General features: G+C 40.7%; 1 protein-coding gene across 1 annotated transcript; it reads left to right on the top strand.

Annotated features, from left to right (window-relative positions):
- Positions 1-4,047: 4,047 nt before the first annotated feature.
- On the top strand, positions 4,048-16,454 carry LIPA (lipase A, lysosomal acid type). The gene is made up of 9 exons (XM_061358856.1): positions 4,048-4,501; positions 6,302-6,422; positions 10,157-10,355; positions 10,720-10,829; positions 11,445-11,581; positions 13,013-13,159; positions 14,281-14,352; positions 15,389-15,460; positions 16,069-16,454. The coding sequence occupies exons 1-9, from the start codon at positions 4,397-4,399 to the stop codon at positions 16,300-16,302; spliced, it is 1,197 nt and encodes a 398-aa protein (XP_061214840.1). The 5' UTR covers positions 4,048-4,396; the 3' UTR covers positions 16,303-16,454.
- The last annotated feature ends 156 nt before the right edge of the window (positions 16,455-16,610 follow it).

Here is a 16,610-nt window from a genome sequence, read left to right as displayed (position 1 = left end):
CAATCAATTCAAGAAAGTGCTATCACAATTGCGCCAAGCAAAACAAAGCTGCAATAAGGTCAGGACAAGTTCATACAGAGCAGGCCTGGCAAGCCTTGGTCCTGAGGCCATGCAAACTCAGTGCAAAGCTTATGGCCAGTTGCTAGCAACAGCAGTGGTAGTTATAGGGCTACATGTTAACATGTACATGGGTACTGGAGCACCTATGGATATAAACAACTCACTGAACACTTAGCTTAAAAATATATATATATGCAGAAATGGCTTGCTAAAGTTGATTTTAGGGGTAACAAAGAGATCAAAGAAATAATATCTAACGTATGTAAACAGCACTATGTATAGTAAATTTGGATGGAATCTGAAGCTGCAGACTACTGAAGAAGAAGAAAGGTGTAAAAGCACGTTAGCAAACATATGACCGCCCCAGAAAATGACCCAAAGGTGATGCTGCGGAGAGGAAGAAGAAACCACCACCTTGGCATCATGCTCCTCCCAAGAAAGGATGCCAGTGGTTGATGACTGTTGGTGTTGCTCCCTCAGCATTCTGAAGCTGCTGATCTGAATGCCCAGAGGAGCAAATGGAAGGGGAAGGAATAGAAACTAAAGAAGTCTACATGTGTGCATGTGTGCATAACAGTTTTAACCACAGTATTACTACTATTGTGACATTTTCTGTATATGTCCTCCAACTGCATTATTACTTTCCTTCTTTAACAATTAGTTATAGACTAATGATAATTCTTTCATTAGATGAAGATTTTCCTTATACTAACAAAAAACCTTGTTTTACCCATCTATATAAGATTTGCTTCTTCTTCACCCATAAACACGATCTTTCAACTAATACTACAGAACCACTCTCCATTCTTGAACACATTCAATTTAAAAAGTGAGAGAATCTTATTAAGAAATATATTTAATTAAATACTTTCTAATGTCCTTATATAATTAATACCTGTAGAATTTGAGCCCTCCCCCCCCCCCTTTGTAGGAATAAGCAAATAAAAATGCATGTAAGGGAGCCTCACAAGGCTTCTCCTTGTTCCTGTTATATGACAATGTCAGCTCCCCTCATTTTATGAGGTTTCCGGGTGAGTATGCACAAGGTTCCCCCTCTGTCATAACAAGCCAGAAGGTCATTTATATCAAACCTCATAATCACCTCAGAACTGCTGCTGCTGCCATCATGGTAAATCTTTGCAATTACAAACAAGAAGTAACAGTATTCCATGTTTTTATTTATAAATGTATATAATCACTAACTGCCAATTTGTATGTTTTCAAGAATTTTAGATTTTGGCCTATAAATTTGTCTTCTATGGTATGAAGTGCTTGTACCCTCACCCTCACAAGTGTGTACGAACCACTCAGGTAGGTCGGAGTGAACCCCTAGGTCTGATGGTAAGCCATGCTTATCCTCTGGGTTTGATAACGTCATGGCTCTGTTTGGCTGGCTCCAGATACCCTCAGCCTGTCCAAGGAAGCCGGGGCAGCCCACAAGCCTCTGGGGAGGCCTTGACCTGGAGAAGGATTCAGTGTGAGGACTTTCAGCCCACACAGACTGAATTCCTGGCAGATAGTGACTCTTCAGGACAAGGCTGTCTTTCGCCTTTCCCTTCTTTTCCTTCTTTCCCTCCTTTCCCATTCATTCCCTTTCTTTCAAAAACAAAACAAAACAATCTTATCTATGAGAACTCCTGGTTTCTACAAGAATTTGGAGAGCCTTAGTAACTACATCCCTCTTGTGTTTAAGTGGCCCTGTGTGTGTGTGTGTTGAACCTGATGTTTCAGAGCTAAAGGTTAGTACATCTACTACTCTGAGTAGCATGCAGAGTCCTAGCAATTAGGTATTTGATAAGTGGTGAAAAGAGGCAGTGAATTGGGAAGGAAAAAGGACTAGGGTATCTACACAGATTCATGTACTTTGTGGAAAATAAAGGCTGCAGGTAGCTGTAGAAAAATGTATTTAAAATGTTTATGCAAGGCCAGAATCAAATGTGGACACTAATGATTTACTGTGGTAGTAAATATCTATGGGCTTTTTGTCTCTGTTTCCACCCCAGGTGTCTGTTTATCCTGGTACTGAGCATGGTACATATGGGAAAATGCAGTAATTTTCCTCTGGAATGTAAACATTTGCCCTTGTACCCACATTTTTACAGGTTTAGTTGCATCAATACACTTTGGTTTGACACAATACTTATTGAATAAGTGCAGGAAATTGCTTAAAATAGAATAAGTGAAAGAGAATGCAATGCCTTTATTATGCAATGCCTTTCTACAGCCATCTTTGTGACATGCTTGGCACAGCACAGGAAAAATCAGAAATACTTCTACAGCCTTGCTACTTTCACCTGGAGGAAAGTGACAGCTGGTCCGATTGTTGTCCTGGGAGAGCTGTGTGGTGTAGCAGCAAATGTAAGAACTTGGAAAACATTTGACCAGAAACGGGCTGGAAACAACAACTGCATTCATATTTGATACAAAGACTTTGTTTACTTGAGTGTTCTGTACATATGCAAGAACAGCAAATGGCTTCGAAAATACCTACACATTTTAGGGAGAAAAGTTGTACCTGTAAATTTCCTTGGAGCTGAAATAGATCCTTGCTGAACAAAGAATTTTCCCCTGGTATTAGTAGCCCAGCAAAACAATTGCCTGAAATTCAGTTTTCATTATTAAAGTAATGTAAATGAACTATACCATAATAAACGACAGGTTCACCTCAAATACCCTATTTTATGCTGGTTTCGGTTTAGCATGTGATTACTGTGTTGGACAGCAGCAGTTGTGGCGGTTTATAACTTGGGTTTTGCCTACAGGGGAAGGGTACCCTGTAATTAATTTGACAGAAAACCCAAGTGAACCACTGAGCAATATTTTTGCTACCCAAGTTCTTTAAAACCATATGTCCTGAAGAAACAGAATCCAGGAATGCAAACAGTTGCATAGTGTCATGTCACTTGTACCAACTCATGTATCCATATATCAAAACAAGGGGACGTTATGAAAGCTTCATTTAAAATCTTAATGCTTTCTAAACAAACAGAAACATTTCTGTTCTTGACACGTTCCTGCTTTACCACTGTGTATTTTGTTTCAGGTTTCTGTATTGTTCTGAGAATATTACTCGGGACCCGCACCTAGTAACATGAATATGTATGTTATAGGATTGAATTTGGTCCAAGTTTTTGCAAGCCTGGTCACACATGCCCTGACCACAGACACGCTTCTCAGGGAGATTACAGTATGCAATGCCATGCCAATTAGTTGCCCCAGTGCATGAAGGTAAAGCAGGTTTGCAAGCAGCTGTGATGATAATACTGCTGGAACCGTGTGCTTGCATGTAATTTAAACCCATCTGTATTAGATTTGACATATTTTGACTGTGCTCAAAGATGATAGATGACAGATAGATAGATAGATAGATAGATAGATAGATAGATAGATAGATATAGATAGATAATCTATTTGTGGAACGACAACAGTGATTGCTGACAACGCTTTATAGTCCTGACAAAGGACCGGCTCTCTTCGTCACTAAAGGCGTCCCTGGGGATGCCATCGCTGCGGAGAGAGGCCGTGGGAGACGAGGCTAAACCTCTTCCTTCCTGCCGCTGTTTTCTCCGTGGAGGCCGCCGCAGGCTTTGCGGCTCGATCGAGACAGGGCGGCACCGTGAGGATTCCGGAGCTTCGGATGGGGAGCACACGCACACGAAGAAGAGGACTGGGAAGCAAAAATCACGGGAGCCGTTCTCAGGGCTGACAAACTTCTGACAATGGAACCCGCGGCGCAGGGGGTGCCCACACAGGGATTACTTGAGGAACGCTGAAACGCACCGGCTCGGGCAGCTCAAGGCCGCGTACCCTTGGCCCGCCAGCACGGAGCGGCAGCAGCTGCCCACGGCCGGGTTTCCGCCCCGCGGGGCGCTGCAGGGAGGGCCCTCCCCTGACGCCGCCGATAGGCCGCGCTGTATGGCCTGAGCTGCGTCGCCGGCCTAGCGCCCTTCCTCCGGCTAACCGCGCTAGGAGCGGCGGGGCCGGGGGGGCGCAGGCAGGTCCCGGCGCAGCAGTACGTCTCTGCCGGGCCGCGGTCACCCGAAGAGGGGAGGCGCGAAGCGGCGCAGGACACACCCGGGCGCCCAGCCCGGCCGCGCCTGTTCAGTCGCTGGCTGGCGGCTGCCGCCCCGCCGCTGACCTGATCGCGGCCGGCCCTGTTCTCGCCCTGTCAGCCGGGCAGTAACCCCCGCCCCTGTGACGCGGTCCCGTGCCGGCCACTGAGCCCGGCGGAGACTGCACATAAGGCTCTGCGGGGCCCGCTCGCTGCTGCCTCAACTTCGAGTTGTGTTTCACTGTTACGGCGAGCCGGGGCCTCTCGCTTTTCCGCAGAGCCAGGATGCGGGGACTAGTGGTCGCCGCTGTTCTGTTGCAGAGCATCGCCGGCTCGGGCGCCTTCGCCAGAGGGAGGAGGAATGTGGACCCCGAAACGAACATGAACATCGTGAGTGGCGCGGCCGTGAGGGAAGCGTGCCCGACGCGTGCCCAGCGCTGTTCGCTGGCTGCGGACGTGGGTGTAACAGGGCGAGGCGAGCGGCCGGGAGCAGAGGAGCGTCCGGGCGGTCTGCGGACCTTCCGCGGCTTCGGAGCCGCACACCCGGTCCCTCCCCCCGTCACAGCCGCAGTGAGACCCCGGGGACTGCAGCCACAGGCCAGCGGTCAGCTGGCTGCTGCTTCGGCCCTCGGCTAGATGTCGTCTTTCGCTTCTCCTTCCAGGTCCTTCGTGGTCCGTTGCTGCCTGTACAGATCTTTCTGTCACATATTTTCTGATCCAGACCTGTCAGGACACTCTTACTGCTACAGAAGTGCATGCTTACGAAGCATACTTGAGCTACTAGCACAATGCTCTTGTGTTCTTACCCACAACTGCCTTCATTCCCATTTAGCATTTACTCTCCTAACTTTATTCTTCTTTCGCTGCAACAGCTAACTCCAGACAAAGTTTGCTGTTTGTAATTGGTATTAGTTGCTCTTTCCTCTGCCCCATCTAAACTGTGTCGTATTTTCACATGTGCAAGAAGGTACTTCAGGCTGTAAATGCTTGAGGTCTGTAAGGAAAGAAGTGCTTGAGTTGTCAGCATCATCTAAGTTATCATTTTGAGGACTGAAAATAATCATTTAGTCTAAGGCTAGTAGCATTTGAATGAAATATAGCCTTAAAATAATTTTGGAATGTTGATGTTGTGGGTGATTAAAGATATATTTAAAAGGATTAGCATGTTTATTTAAATGCTCCTTCTTTCCTTGCCCAGCAGCCTAAGAGTAAAGCTACAGAAATGTCTAGCATTCCTTAAGTTTTCATAAGGCACAGTTGGTGTCATAAAGCCTATTAAGTAGCAAGTAGTCTTTGTCCTAATGGAATTGCATCAAAGGAAAATAACATAAAGACATAAGAGATAGGAGATAAACCTATTCATGAAATCATAGTGTTAAAGAAGTGTGCTTTTTTATTTTTGTATTATTGTCTCGTTTGGCTTGTCAGCAAAGTAAAATCTCTGTAACAGGAATAAGGTTTGAGGAGAAAGGTAAGTTAGAAATGGCACATGAAACTACAAGCTGAGGTGACAATGTCAGCAGCTGGCACATGTGAAGAGCGTGACCTCAATATTTTAAAGCTGCTGTTTTAAAAAAAGCTCTGGCTCATTTCAGCACATTGCCTAAACATGATTGTGTCCTGTGTATAACAGAAAATTCAATATAAAGTTCAGATGTAAATCCAAAATGGTTTTGAAGAAGCCTTGCCTTTCAGGAGAGAGTACTCTTCCCTCCTTCTCTTCCATATGCCAGTGTGGTGCCAGTGGCTTTCTGTTCTCCTCACCTGTTTGTTACTGGAAGTTTCTGCATTCCTTGAGAGCAGACAGTTTTAATTTTTGTCTGCCAAGTCTGCTTTGTGGTGTTCTGTCCTCTTATCATCTCCTTTCCAACACTTCAATAGCCTTTCTCAGTGTAAGCAGCGAGTAACTAACCTGACAGTAGACAGGGACAGGTTAGGGAGTCTCCCTAAATTCCCTGGATAAAGTCTGTGCTCTGGCTAGTTCCTGACTGCATACTGTCACCGTCCATAAGAAAACATGTCTGCATTGAATAGGTGGGCAGATTCCTACCACAGACTAATTTCACATCCCATCTTCAGAAGGAACCCAGAGTACTTTGTACATGTTAATGAACTGAGGAGGACTTTGACTCCAAAGTGGTTTCTTTTCTTTCTTATTTGACTCCCAAGTGGTTTCTTTTTTTTCTTCAGAGTCAAATTATTACTTTCAGAGGATATCCTAGTGAGGAGTACGAAGTGACAACAGAAGATGGGTATATCCTTTCCATTAACAGAATTCCTTATGGAAGAAAAGACTACGAAAGGAGTAAAGGTAAGATTTATTTCTGCTTGGGAAAGTGGAAAGTCATAAAAAAGCTCTCTTTGATTTATAAAACTTTTCTCCTGCAATAATTCAGAAAAGGTTTAAAGACCATATGACATATACAGTTAGCATGTTTTACTGGTGAATCTTACGGCCAAAGTAAGAGTAGGCATATGTAGAGTGACTTGAGTAAAGGAAGGGAGAAGGAGTTAGAAGGTTGTATTACCGTGGCATTTCCTTTATGTGACATTAATGCAAGCCCTTTATTGTTGTTTTATATTTATCTTTTGTTTTTGTGAGGGTTTAGCAGCCTGGATTTTCTAGGAAGTGGAAAGTAAAGGTTGAGATTTATTGTATTTTTGAAGGCATGAAGTATCTTGGAAAGAGATTGATTGTAAAATTGTTGTGTTATTTCAAACCCCATTTTAAAAAATGCTTCTTTATAAGAAATAAGTTTGTTAAAAATGCTTGACCATTTTCAGAAGTAGGGGCAGTGCAGCTTTTGGTGAAACATAACTGAACTGCAGGAGTTCCCACTGGAATGTTCACAAAATAATTACTGTCTGATTTCTGCATAAGAATTCATTCATTAATTTTAACCTCTCTGAAGCTGCCTTTGCAATAAGTACATCCAGACCAATAGTATGTGCTACCGGAGTGTCATATTTTACATATCTGCTTAAGCTTATTTAAACAATATCAGAATCATAGAATCATAATATTTTGGGTTGGAAGGGACCTGCAAATGTCATCTAGTCCAACCCCCCCGCAATGAGCAGGGATAAGATAAAATCCTTTCAGCGCATCTTGAGTACAATACATGTGAAAATGTATTGCAGACTGAGATAAGTAACAGGTAGTTGACAAGAGCTGGCTGAGACCAAATTGTTTCATGGATGTGATTTGATGGGAGACTGGGAGGAGCTTTGGCATGTGCTGCCAGAGCACTGTTAAAAGCTGTGCGATTTACTGTGAAAGCTGGAAGGTGCATGGAAGGAATGCATGGGGTGTAGAAGTGAGGAGGTAAGGGATAAAAAGGATAGGGGGAATGTAAGCCAAAACTTAAGAAATGCAAAGCGTTTTGTGAGGGCCGAATGATGGAATGCTTTCAAAGTGAGGCTAAGGTAGAAGAGAAGAAACATATAGCCTTTGGTATCAGCCTTTGGCTGAATTTGGTATCAAATCTTGTCATCACCCCTTATAAATGATCCTTTTGACAACTGCATGCGTACAACAGCAGTAGCCTGTTTGTATAGAAACTGCATATTCTGAGGACTGCCTCAGGACCCTTTCAACTGAAAAAAGGTAGGATAAGAGGTAAAAACATGGAGCTCAAAAGAAATCAATTGTCCTGTAGCCTTATATGTGAACAAGACTTATGGAAAACTGCTCTCATCTGCCAGTGGCCAAGCAGTGGTCTCCCTGACCTTATCTGTTGGTTTTGTATGAGTTAGGATGTTTGCACTGTGCCCTGTTTCTCACAAGGTGGGTTTATGAAGATCAGTGCATAGATGAGACTGCTCAAACCTGGCAGGTGTCTTTGTACTTAAGAATTGCAGGGAAGCCCTGAGGAAAAAAACAGGCTGCCTTTTTACCTGTTGATCTTGTCAAATCCTTCAGTGACATAAGCAAACAGAAGTTTTCCTGACCTGTGGGAATTCTCCACATTCCCCTTGCCACACCCTCGACCCCAAGTTCATGTTTTGCAAAGTGCTTTGATTTTGAAAACAAGGATTATTGAGCACATTTAGGGAAGTATGATCTCCTAGAAGAATGAAGATTTCAAAGTTCATGTTGATCTTAAGTTTTTATAGACTTGGTATCTTTTCTCAGAAAGATACCAATGGTGTGTTACTGCTGACTCGGCGTATGTATGCCATAATTCTTCTTTTGCAATACCTGCATAATGTGAATGGGATCCCTTGGAATTATGTATCACATGATGTTTTGCTTTAGTTTTTCATGCATAACATGTGTAAGGAGGGCATGGAGATAAATCTGTCTTCAACTTCTTGGGGGTGCAGTGAAGAGAACAAAATGTTCTACCATGGAAAGGGTAGTTTAAGGACCTACCTTTCTCATTTCCCCCCTGGGAGTTTTAGGATTAAAGGTGATACACAAAATTATTATTGTGCAAGTCAGTTTGTTATATGATTGTGTAATTCATGTGCAGATCTGGTGACTGCTTGGTGAAGTGAAAGAAGAACTGGCAGAAACTGAAGGCTAATAGAGAACAGAATTGGAGCATTAAAGCAGTTAAGCAGTTTTCCCCTTCCTACATTATGAAACATGCAAATAGCAGCCTGAGGAAAGCCAGTTCTTCAAAAAGTGAGAAGTTCATTGATCTGAGTTTAATAAAAGGGAAGAAGGTATCACAGCTAAAAGGGAACATTACTGAAAACAAATTTAATATTAGGCTTCAAAAATCTTGCACACTGTTCATAAGGCAATGAAGTATTACTGCAGCAAACAGTTGTGTTGAACTCTACTGTCTCCAGTGCCACTTTGGCACTGATGGAGATTTGCTCTGGTTGCAGGGACAGTGTGCCACATGTTTTTTTAAGAAAATGGAAAAAGCAGACACTGAATACGTTTGTGATCACAGTTATAGAGGTTGCTAGGAGGGAGGAATATTGCTTATTTAGATTTTATAACTCGCAGCAAACACTTATGGACATGACCCAGAATGGAGAGTATAGGTGACTGAATGGTTGTGATTTGGCTGCTTCTGCTAAAAGGTCCAAGCCTAAATTATCAATGGAGGAAGTACTGCATGATTTAGTATTGTAATAGAATAGTGTGTCATTGGAGGAGGTAATTCCTGAGTAATCTCTGGCATTGAACTAAAGTTACCGTGATATCAGATTTCAGTTATTTAAGCAGAAAAAAGGCTCAAAATACCTGTGCTACTACAAGACCCAAAAAGGTCTTTGTATTTTCTGAAGGTAAGAAGCTTTCTAAGGGATTATATGTTAGTTTATTTTATTTGTGTAGATCTTTTTGTTATTTTTTTTTTTTAATATGTATTCCACATAAGGATGTCATTTCCCTTTTCATGATGGGGAAGTCAGGTTTTCTACCTGGGTGTCGATTGTGGGGTTTTTTAACTATTTAAGTCAAGGGGAGAAAGTCCTTTGAAATATTGATTCCTCTGTTGGCTACTGTACTGCTTTTCAGGTTCTGCCAGAGCTTTGGTAGTGGAAGTGAGTTACATAGACGTAGTATTGGTACCAGCTGCAGAGATTTCCACAGCTCAGCATCTAGTTTCGCATTGTCTTGACTGGAAAACAAAGATCTCAGTAGTACATATATGGGAATGCCTTCTCCAGGTTTAAGGGCAAGGCAAGAGTCATAAGTAATTTAGTGGTGTCTGTTTGGGCCACTGAGTATTTGTGGTCTTGAAACAGTTGTAAAGGGTACCCATATTTTTCCTGTAGTTCCCACTTTTCTCATGTTTGCTTGCTGCATATCTGCTGTCTGTTTTGAACTTCAAGGACTCTTTTGCTCTAGTTTGAAAACTAACAAGTTGCTAGTTTAAAATTCCTAATGATAAAATGTAGCTTTTTGTGAAAGCACATGATTCATGGCGCTATGAATAATATACAAATAGTTAGTAGATTAAGTCAAGTAGATTAAATATTCAAAGTCCAAATCTAAGTAGGCTTTCAATAGCTCACTTAAATTATTCCTAGGCATTCAATTACAGGTAAACAGGAAGCTATGGTAAATGCATTATTTTTCAGGTCCAAGGCCTGCCGTGTTTCTGCAGCATGGTTTGCTTGCAGATGCCAGCAATTGGATCACAAACTTGGATTACAACAGCCTTGGGTTTATGCTGGCAGATGCTGGCTATGATGTATGGCTCGGAAACAGCAGAGGGAACACCTGGTCCAGAAAGCATACACACTTCACAGTGAAGCAAGAAGAATTCTGGGTTTTCAGGTATCCTTGTCTTGCTAGATTACTACATATGCTGTTTGTGAGCAGGCTTCTTTTCCTCTCTTTGCCCATCATCTTAGTTCAGTCACACTGTGAATGTGCAAGATATTTTTTTTCTGATCACATATGCTGTTACATATGCAGGGGCAGTAAAGGGGGGTTTCATGGTCAGTATAGTATCCAGAGACAGCCTGGTAAGTAGAATTTGCTTTTACCCATGCTTGGTGTGTAGACACAGTTCTGCTTCATCCAAAGGAAGCTTTTCTTTATGTCCAGGCAACTGATTTGCAGTTCAGTGAAGCTTTGTGCAGCTGTTGCATACTGATAACTGTACTTACACAGCTGACTTTTTATCTTTGCTTTGTAGCTTTGATGAAATGGCTAAGTATGACATTCCAGCCTCAGTGGACTTTATTTTGAAGAAAACTGGCCAGGAACAAGTGTTTTACGTTGGTCATTCACAGGGCACCACAATGGGTATGTGAGAGATGCATTTATTAGAATATACTGTGTTTGAAGTTATATCAAGTTCCACATATGTGGTTTAATGGTGGAAAAATAGGACATTTGAAATCTACTGCTTCTGGTTTTTAGCTGCTTCCTGGAATAGTTGTCAACATTAAAATGAAAGACTTACTCTTTCTGTGTTTTCTTAAAGTGGGAAGCTGAAAAGATAAATTGAAGTCACAGGTAGCTACAGTTTCTATTAAAATAAATTGATGAACTATGGGTAATAAAATGAGTCATCAGATGTGTAGAATAAAGAATCCCATTTACAGAATATTTTGCTGTACGTGAGACCTCGTTCAGGTGCTTTTAGACCTGCAAAGAGAAAGAGCTAGAAGAATGTTAGGTGAGTTAGCATGAATTTGTTTTTCAGAAGAAAACAATCGTTCTTATTTGCCTCATTTAATCTGTACTGTGTAGTAACTAGATTAATTTGCAGTATCTAAACTCATCCTAAATAAAACAATCGAACCATTAAAGTACTTTTGTGCACTTGCTCTTAGATTTTATAGAATCATTGCCACTTAAAATTCCCTTCTAACTTGCACCAGTGAGGTTTGTTAATTATTCTCTTGTTATTTACAGCTTTCATTGCTTTTTCAACTTTGCCACAGCTGGCTAAGAAAATCAAAATGTTCTTTGCCTTGGCACCAGTAGCTACAGTCAAGTTTGTCACTAGCCCTCTGGCAAAACTGGGAGCGTTTCCTGACCTGCTACTCAAGGTTTGTATTTTAGCATAAATGTTTTAAGCCAAATGAGATGCCTCCCTTTCTAATTGAAAACAGCATAGCAAAGGCTTAATAGCTGTGATTAGAGAGTAACATATTTGACAAGAATACTGCCCAGTTTCTCCATAATAATGCTGTGGAAGTAAACAGTGACTTTTCTGGGTTTATACTGCCTAATGAGACAATTTGCATCCATTTAAAGTAATATTTTATAAGTTAATAGGTGGAATAAACCATGTTTTTCCATGTTTCTAGAATTTCAGCTACAGAAATCACATGATTATTTAGTCAGTGTGTTTTAGAAGAGTCACATGATAGCTTTAAATACAGAATACTTCTGAATTGTCGTGACCTTTAACAGATTTGTTTCACAATTAACCATTTAGTATTGGAAGAGGATCCTTCAGAGGATGATGTAAAAGCAGCAGCTTTATTTAGATGTTGTGAGTCATGCTCTGGAGTTTACCTTTCCCTATAAACATCAAAGGGTATGTAGGCAGACTAGCAGGCTGCAGTGAGTGCCTGAAGTCAGACATTGGGAACCCACCACTGTGTGTCATTTTTAACCATCACTTTTCTTGCCACCACCCATGGAGATTCCCACACAGAGCTGTTTGTTGTAGGAGATACGCCCATCTCTAATGTACCTTGTACAGATTTAAGTACATGTCTCTCTACATTATTAGTTCTCTGCTCCAAAGGCAGTTCACTTAAAAGCAATACTAACAGCTGTAATCTCCTGTTCCTTGTGTAATGAACTTTGTTTCATGAGAACAGTAGCTGATCAGTGCCTTCTGCAGATGTTCATGTTGTGCTGAGGAACTTGATTCTCATGGTGACTTGCAAAAAGGCTAAAGTGCAGAAGTACATGACAAATGAGAAACCCATGGGTCAGTTTTATCTTTAAAGAGCTGTGTCACTTCTAAGGAAGTTCTCAGTGAGCCATTTTTAAATCCTTGGATGTTTTAAAAATACCCATCAAGAGGAAGTGGCCACCACAACTCATGCGACTTGTTTTTCTTACATGATTTGAAGAGAGGAAGTTACAGCTACAAAGCCATTAACATTAGCAGACACAGCTTAACATACTTTGATTCTGATGACAAGACAGTGTACAGTATTCTGTAAAATACTGAATTTAAAATTGATTTGGATTTGAGGTCAGGTTTGGAATTCTTGAAAGATTGTCCTAGTTCCCAAGTGCTTATTGTGGGATTTAATGGACTGTATCATTTGGAGCAGAAGCACTAACCGTGACCTTCTGGATTGGGCTGTAAATAAGGTTGATAAGGGGATAAATAATTTTCATGACACACCTGTCACCAAGGCAAATGGAAATAATTACCTCAAGAATGTTGTGGTATGAAAACTAAACCCAAGCCATTCTGTGCAATTACATGTTTGTTCTATGTTGTTATTTTGTAGGACATGTTTGGAAAGAAGCAATTCCTCCCTCAGAATTTTTTGTTGAAGTGGCTTGCTACCCATGTTTGCACTCACAGAATACTTGATGACCTTTGTGGCAACCTGTTCTTTCTTCTATGTGGTTTTAATGAGAGAAACTTGAATATGGTGTGTTCTAGTGACTTTTAATAGCAAAGTTCTTGCGAACTTTAACATAGTATTAACTGTGTATCACTGTACTGATTGTCCTTTACATGTAATTAGAAAACCCCTAATGCCGTCTTCATCATACTGAGTTTGGATTAATATCTTTTCTTGGTATAGATTAGTTGTACAGTTATGATGGATAGAATTAACCTTTTAAAATGTTACTGGAAAGCTAAAATACATTATTTTTGATCTGCTGGGGAAGTGGGTAAAAGAAATTAATTAGTATGATGGCGCAAGTATTTAATTCCTTCTGCAATGAAGTGAGGAAAAAAGATCTAGTTTTCAACTATTTTCAGAGAACTGTTAGAGTTTTCTGTTCTTTTGGTGGACATGTGCAATTATTTTCTCTGGGACCAGTTTCTGACCCTGCTGATGGCTTCATCTATGGTCCGAGTTCCAGAGGGCTTGTTCATAGGACTTGTTTTATTGTCTAAAAGCCAATTAACAGAAATCAGTATGAGACCACCTTTCTTCACAATGCTTCTTAAAGTGTTTCTAACTCCCTGAAATGGGTAGAAGGTGGTATCAGTTTACCCAGAGGTGATTTTCTGTTTATTTGGTTGGGTTTATTTATATCAAAGTAAAAGTGCATTTTTTGGATGTTTTCTTGCCCAGCACATGCAGTTTTAATGGTTTTAATAGTGGATAGTATTTTTTTTCTGCCAGGATTTAAGCTTCCCCTGGGTATTTTGTACATCTAAACTCAAAGTGTAAGAGGTTCTGAATCACTTTGGACTGACAGTTACTAGTTTAAATGTAGAGTAACAGAAGGTTTCTCTAGAGGTCCATCTAAATATTAGTTAATGTGCTCCCAATTCTTACAACACTAGCATTTTAAAAATATTCTTAATATATGGAAGATGTTTAAGGGATATCATTATTGGATTTAAAGTTCTTTAGTTAATTGTAATTATTCCCCAGACATTTGAACCTTTTACCTCATCCATAGGTATGGTTCCAGTTAACTTTTGTTTATAACAGTTTTAAGAGGACTGGAAAATTTTGTATTGTTCAAGAAGCAATAATGGGTAGAAGTGCTGCACTATGAGGAGTAAACCATGTTAATTATCTTGTTGCAGAGTCGAGTGGATGTGTATTCAGCACACTGTCCTGCAGGGACATCTGTACAAAACATGATCCACTGGAGCCAGGTAGAGTTTCCAGACTCTAAAATGTCTATGGCTGTCTTGCTTGTAGGATATTGATGTATCTGATATTTAAACTGAATAAAATGAAAAAATATATATGCAGCATAGGCTGAGTGAAATTTTGGAACTACCGATTTTCAGAGTGGCAGCTGTTCACTGATGATACTGACTTAAGGTGGCTCACCCCTTTCATTTATTTCTCTGGAGACATGCTGACTGTAAATACATCAGGCCAACTATAAGTACATCATGCCAACAAACAAGACAATGGAAAAGCTAAATTCAGAGGGATGCTGTAACAAGTATTTGCTCCCCTTTCATCAAACCCTGGTTTGATTAAAAGTTATATATTTAGCCAGTGAAAAGGATCAGGTGTTCTATTCTCTTTGGCTTCATTTTATGTTTTATTAGTATATTTTGAATTTCACCTCGGTGCACAACTTTATGTCTCTAACATTATTGTGCCTTAAGCTTGCTTTGCAGGCTGACAAGAAAGGGAAGGCATTTGCCATGGAAGCTGTGGTCAGAGTTGCTTGTGATCTTGTAGCTCTTCAAGTGTTGGCTCAGAAAGAAATTTGTGAAGATCTTTTACCCCTTTTCCTCCCCCCCCAAATCCCTGTTATTTAGACTTCTGTTTCTGAAAAATAGTAGATAAATCATTCAGAGTAGATTTCTAAGAGAGCTTCATGCTGTGTTCATATACCTTCAGACAGCAAGGTAAATATTTCAAAAGTAGGCATGGAGCTGCCACATCCTGACTTTGGATACACTGAAGCATTTTCCTTAATCTTTCCTACTGTTGCTATGAAAGAGTGTAAAATCTTAAAGGACAAAGTCTAACACTGGTGAATGTCAGTGTTTCCCACTCTCGTGACACTGGGCAAAGCAGTTGACACTTGTCCTTCTTAATATTTGGCATTTCACTGTTTCTTGTGTCAGTTTTCTCTGCCAATTATCCAGATTACCTACACTTTTTTTATTTCTGAGATAGAAGTATTGCAGTTTTTCTTTGTATGTGTGAATATTTGTTTATTTCTAGGCTGTGAAGACTGGGGAACTCAAAGCTTATGACTGGGGAAGCAAGGCTGCAAATACAGCTCACTACAACCAGGTAGGCATCTTTTATGGATATGATTCTTTAGTGTCACAAAAAAAAAAAAAAAAACAAAACCACTCCTTGGGCACTTCTCTGGGTGCTGTGTTTATGCTGCATGCTAAAGAGCCACCCAGTAAGCAGACTGAAGACTTGCCTATTAACATTCACACACACACTCACACATGTATTGCTTGTCTCCAGCCTGTTTAATCTCCATGTATTTTTCAAATTGCTGTGTGCAATACTGAAAATATTTTGCCCCTTGTCAAATTAGTGATAAGTAATATTGCAGTATGATACTTGCAGAGTACCAGTCACTTTTAGTGCTTGATTAGGCTTCAGAAATAACTTGAGTGGGATGCATCTGAGACTTCTGCTACCCTACTCATTTGTAAGCTCCTCAAAGCACATCTTTACTGCTATGTGTGCTGTAATGTGGCAGGACTCTTGAGAGTTATGTTTTCTCTTGAGTCTGGACTCCATCTCTAGCTGCCCAAGAGAGGAAGAGAAAATGAGAATCTGAGACATTCTTCTTGAATTTGCTAGTATGCTACACTGCAATGTAGTATCACAGTGGAGGGTTTTTTTGTCTAATGCTTTTGGTTTTGCTTTCCTTCTCTCAGTCTACTCCCCCTTTCTACAAAATAAAAGAGATGACTGTACCAACTGCAGTGTGGACTGGTGGACATGACTGGCTGGCAGACCCAAAGGATGTTGCTATGCTGCTCACTCAAATCACAAACTTGGTTTACCACAAAAACATTCCAGAATGGGAACATTTGGATTTCATCTGGGGCCTTGATGCACCTTACCGCATGTATAATGAAATAATTAACATGATTAGGAAGTATGTCTAAACTAATATGGTATTTCAAAGTCATAGCTCACCAGTCAAAGCTCACCAGAAATTCATCTTTTTGGAACATATGCTTTTCTGGCAGTAATGCTACATTGTTTATTTATGATGCATTTTTAAAATGCCAGCAATGACCACTGAATTAGATTCATATTTGGTTTGCTTTTTATCAATGTTACTTCTCTCTCCTGCATAAATGCTCACTGTACCCTGCTGATTTTGCACACACTGGTATGGTACTCGAAAAACAGCAGTGTGGCTTTGCACAAAAGGAGTATGTCATGTGCATATAAATTTAGTGACATGTCT

Source organism: Neopsephotus bourkii, unplaced genomic scaffold (assembly GCF_033783945.1).
Source record: "Neopsephotus bourkii isolate Nb327-2 ecotype Australia unplaced genomic scaffold, CSIRO-AGI_Nbou_v1 NB_951, whole genome shotgun sequence".
Classification (NCBI taxonomy): Eukaryota; Metazoa; Chordata; class Aves; order Psittaciformes; family Psittacidae; genus Neopsephotus; species Neopsephotus bourkii.
This window is presented reverse-complemented; position numbering and strand designations above follow the sequence as displayed.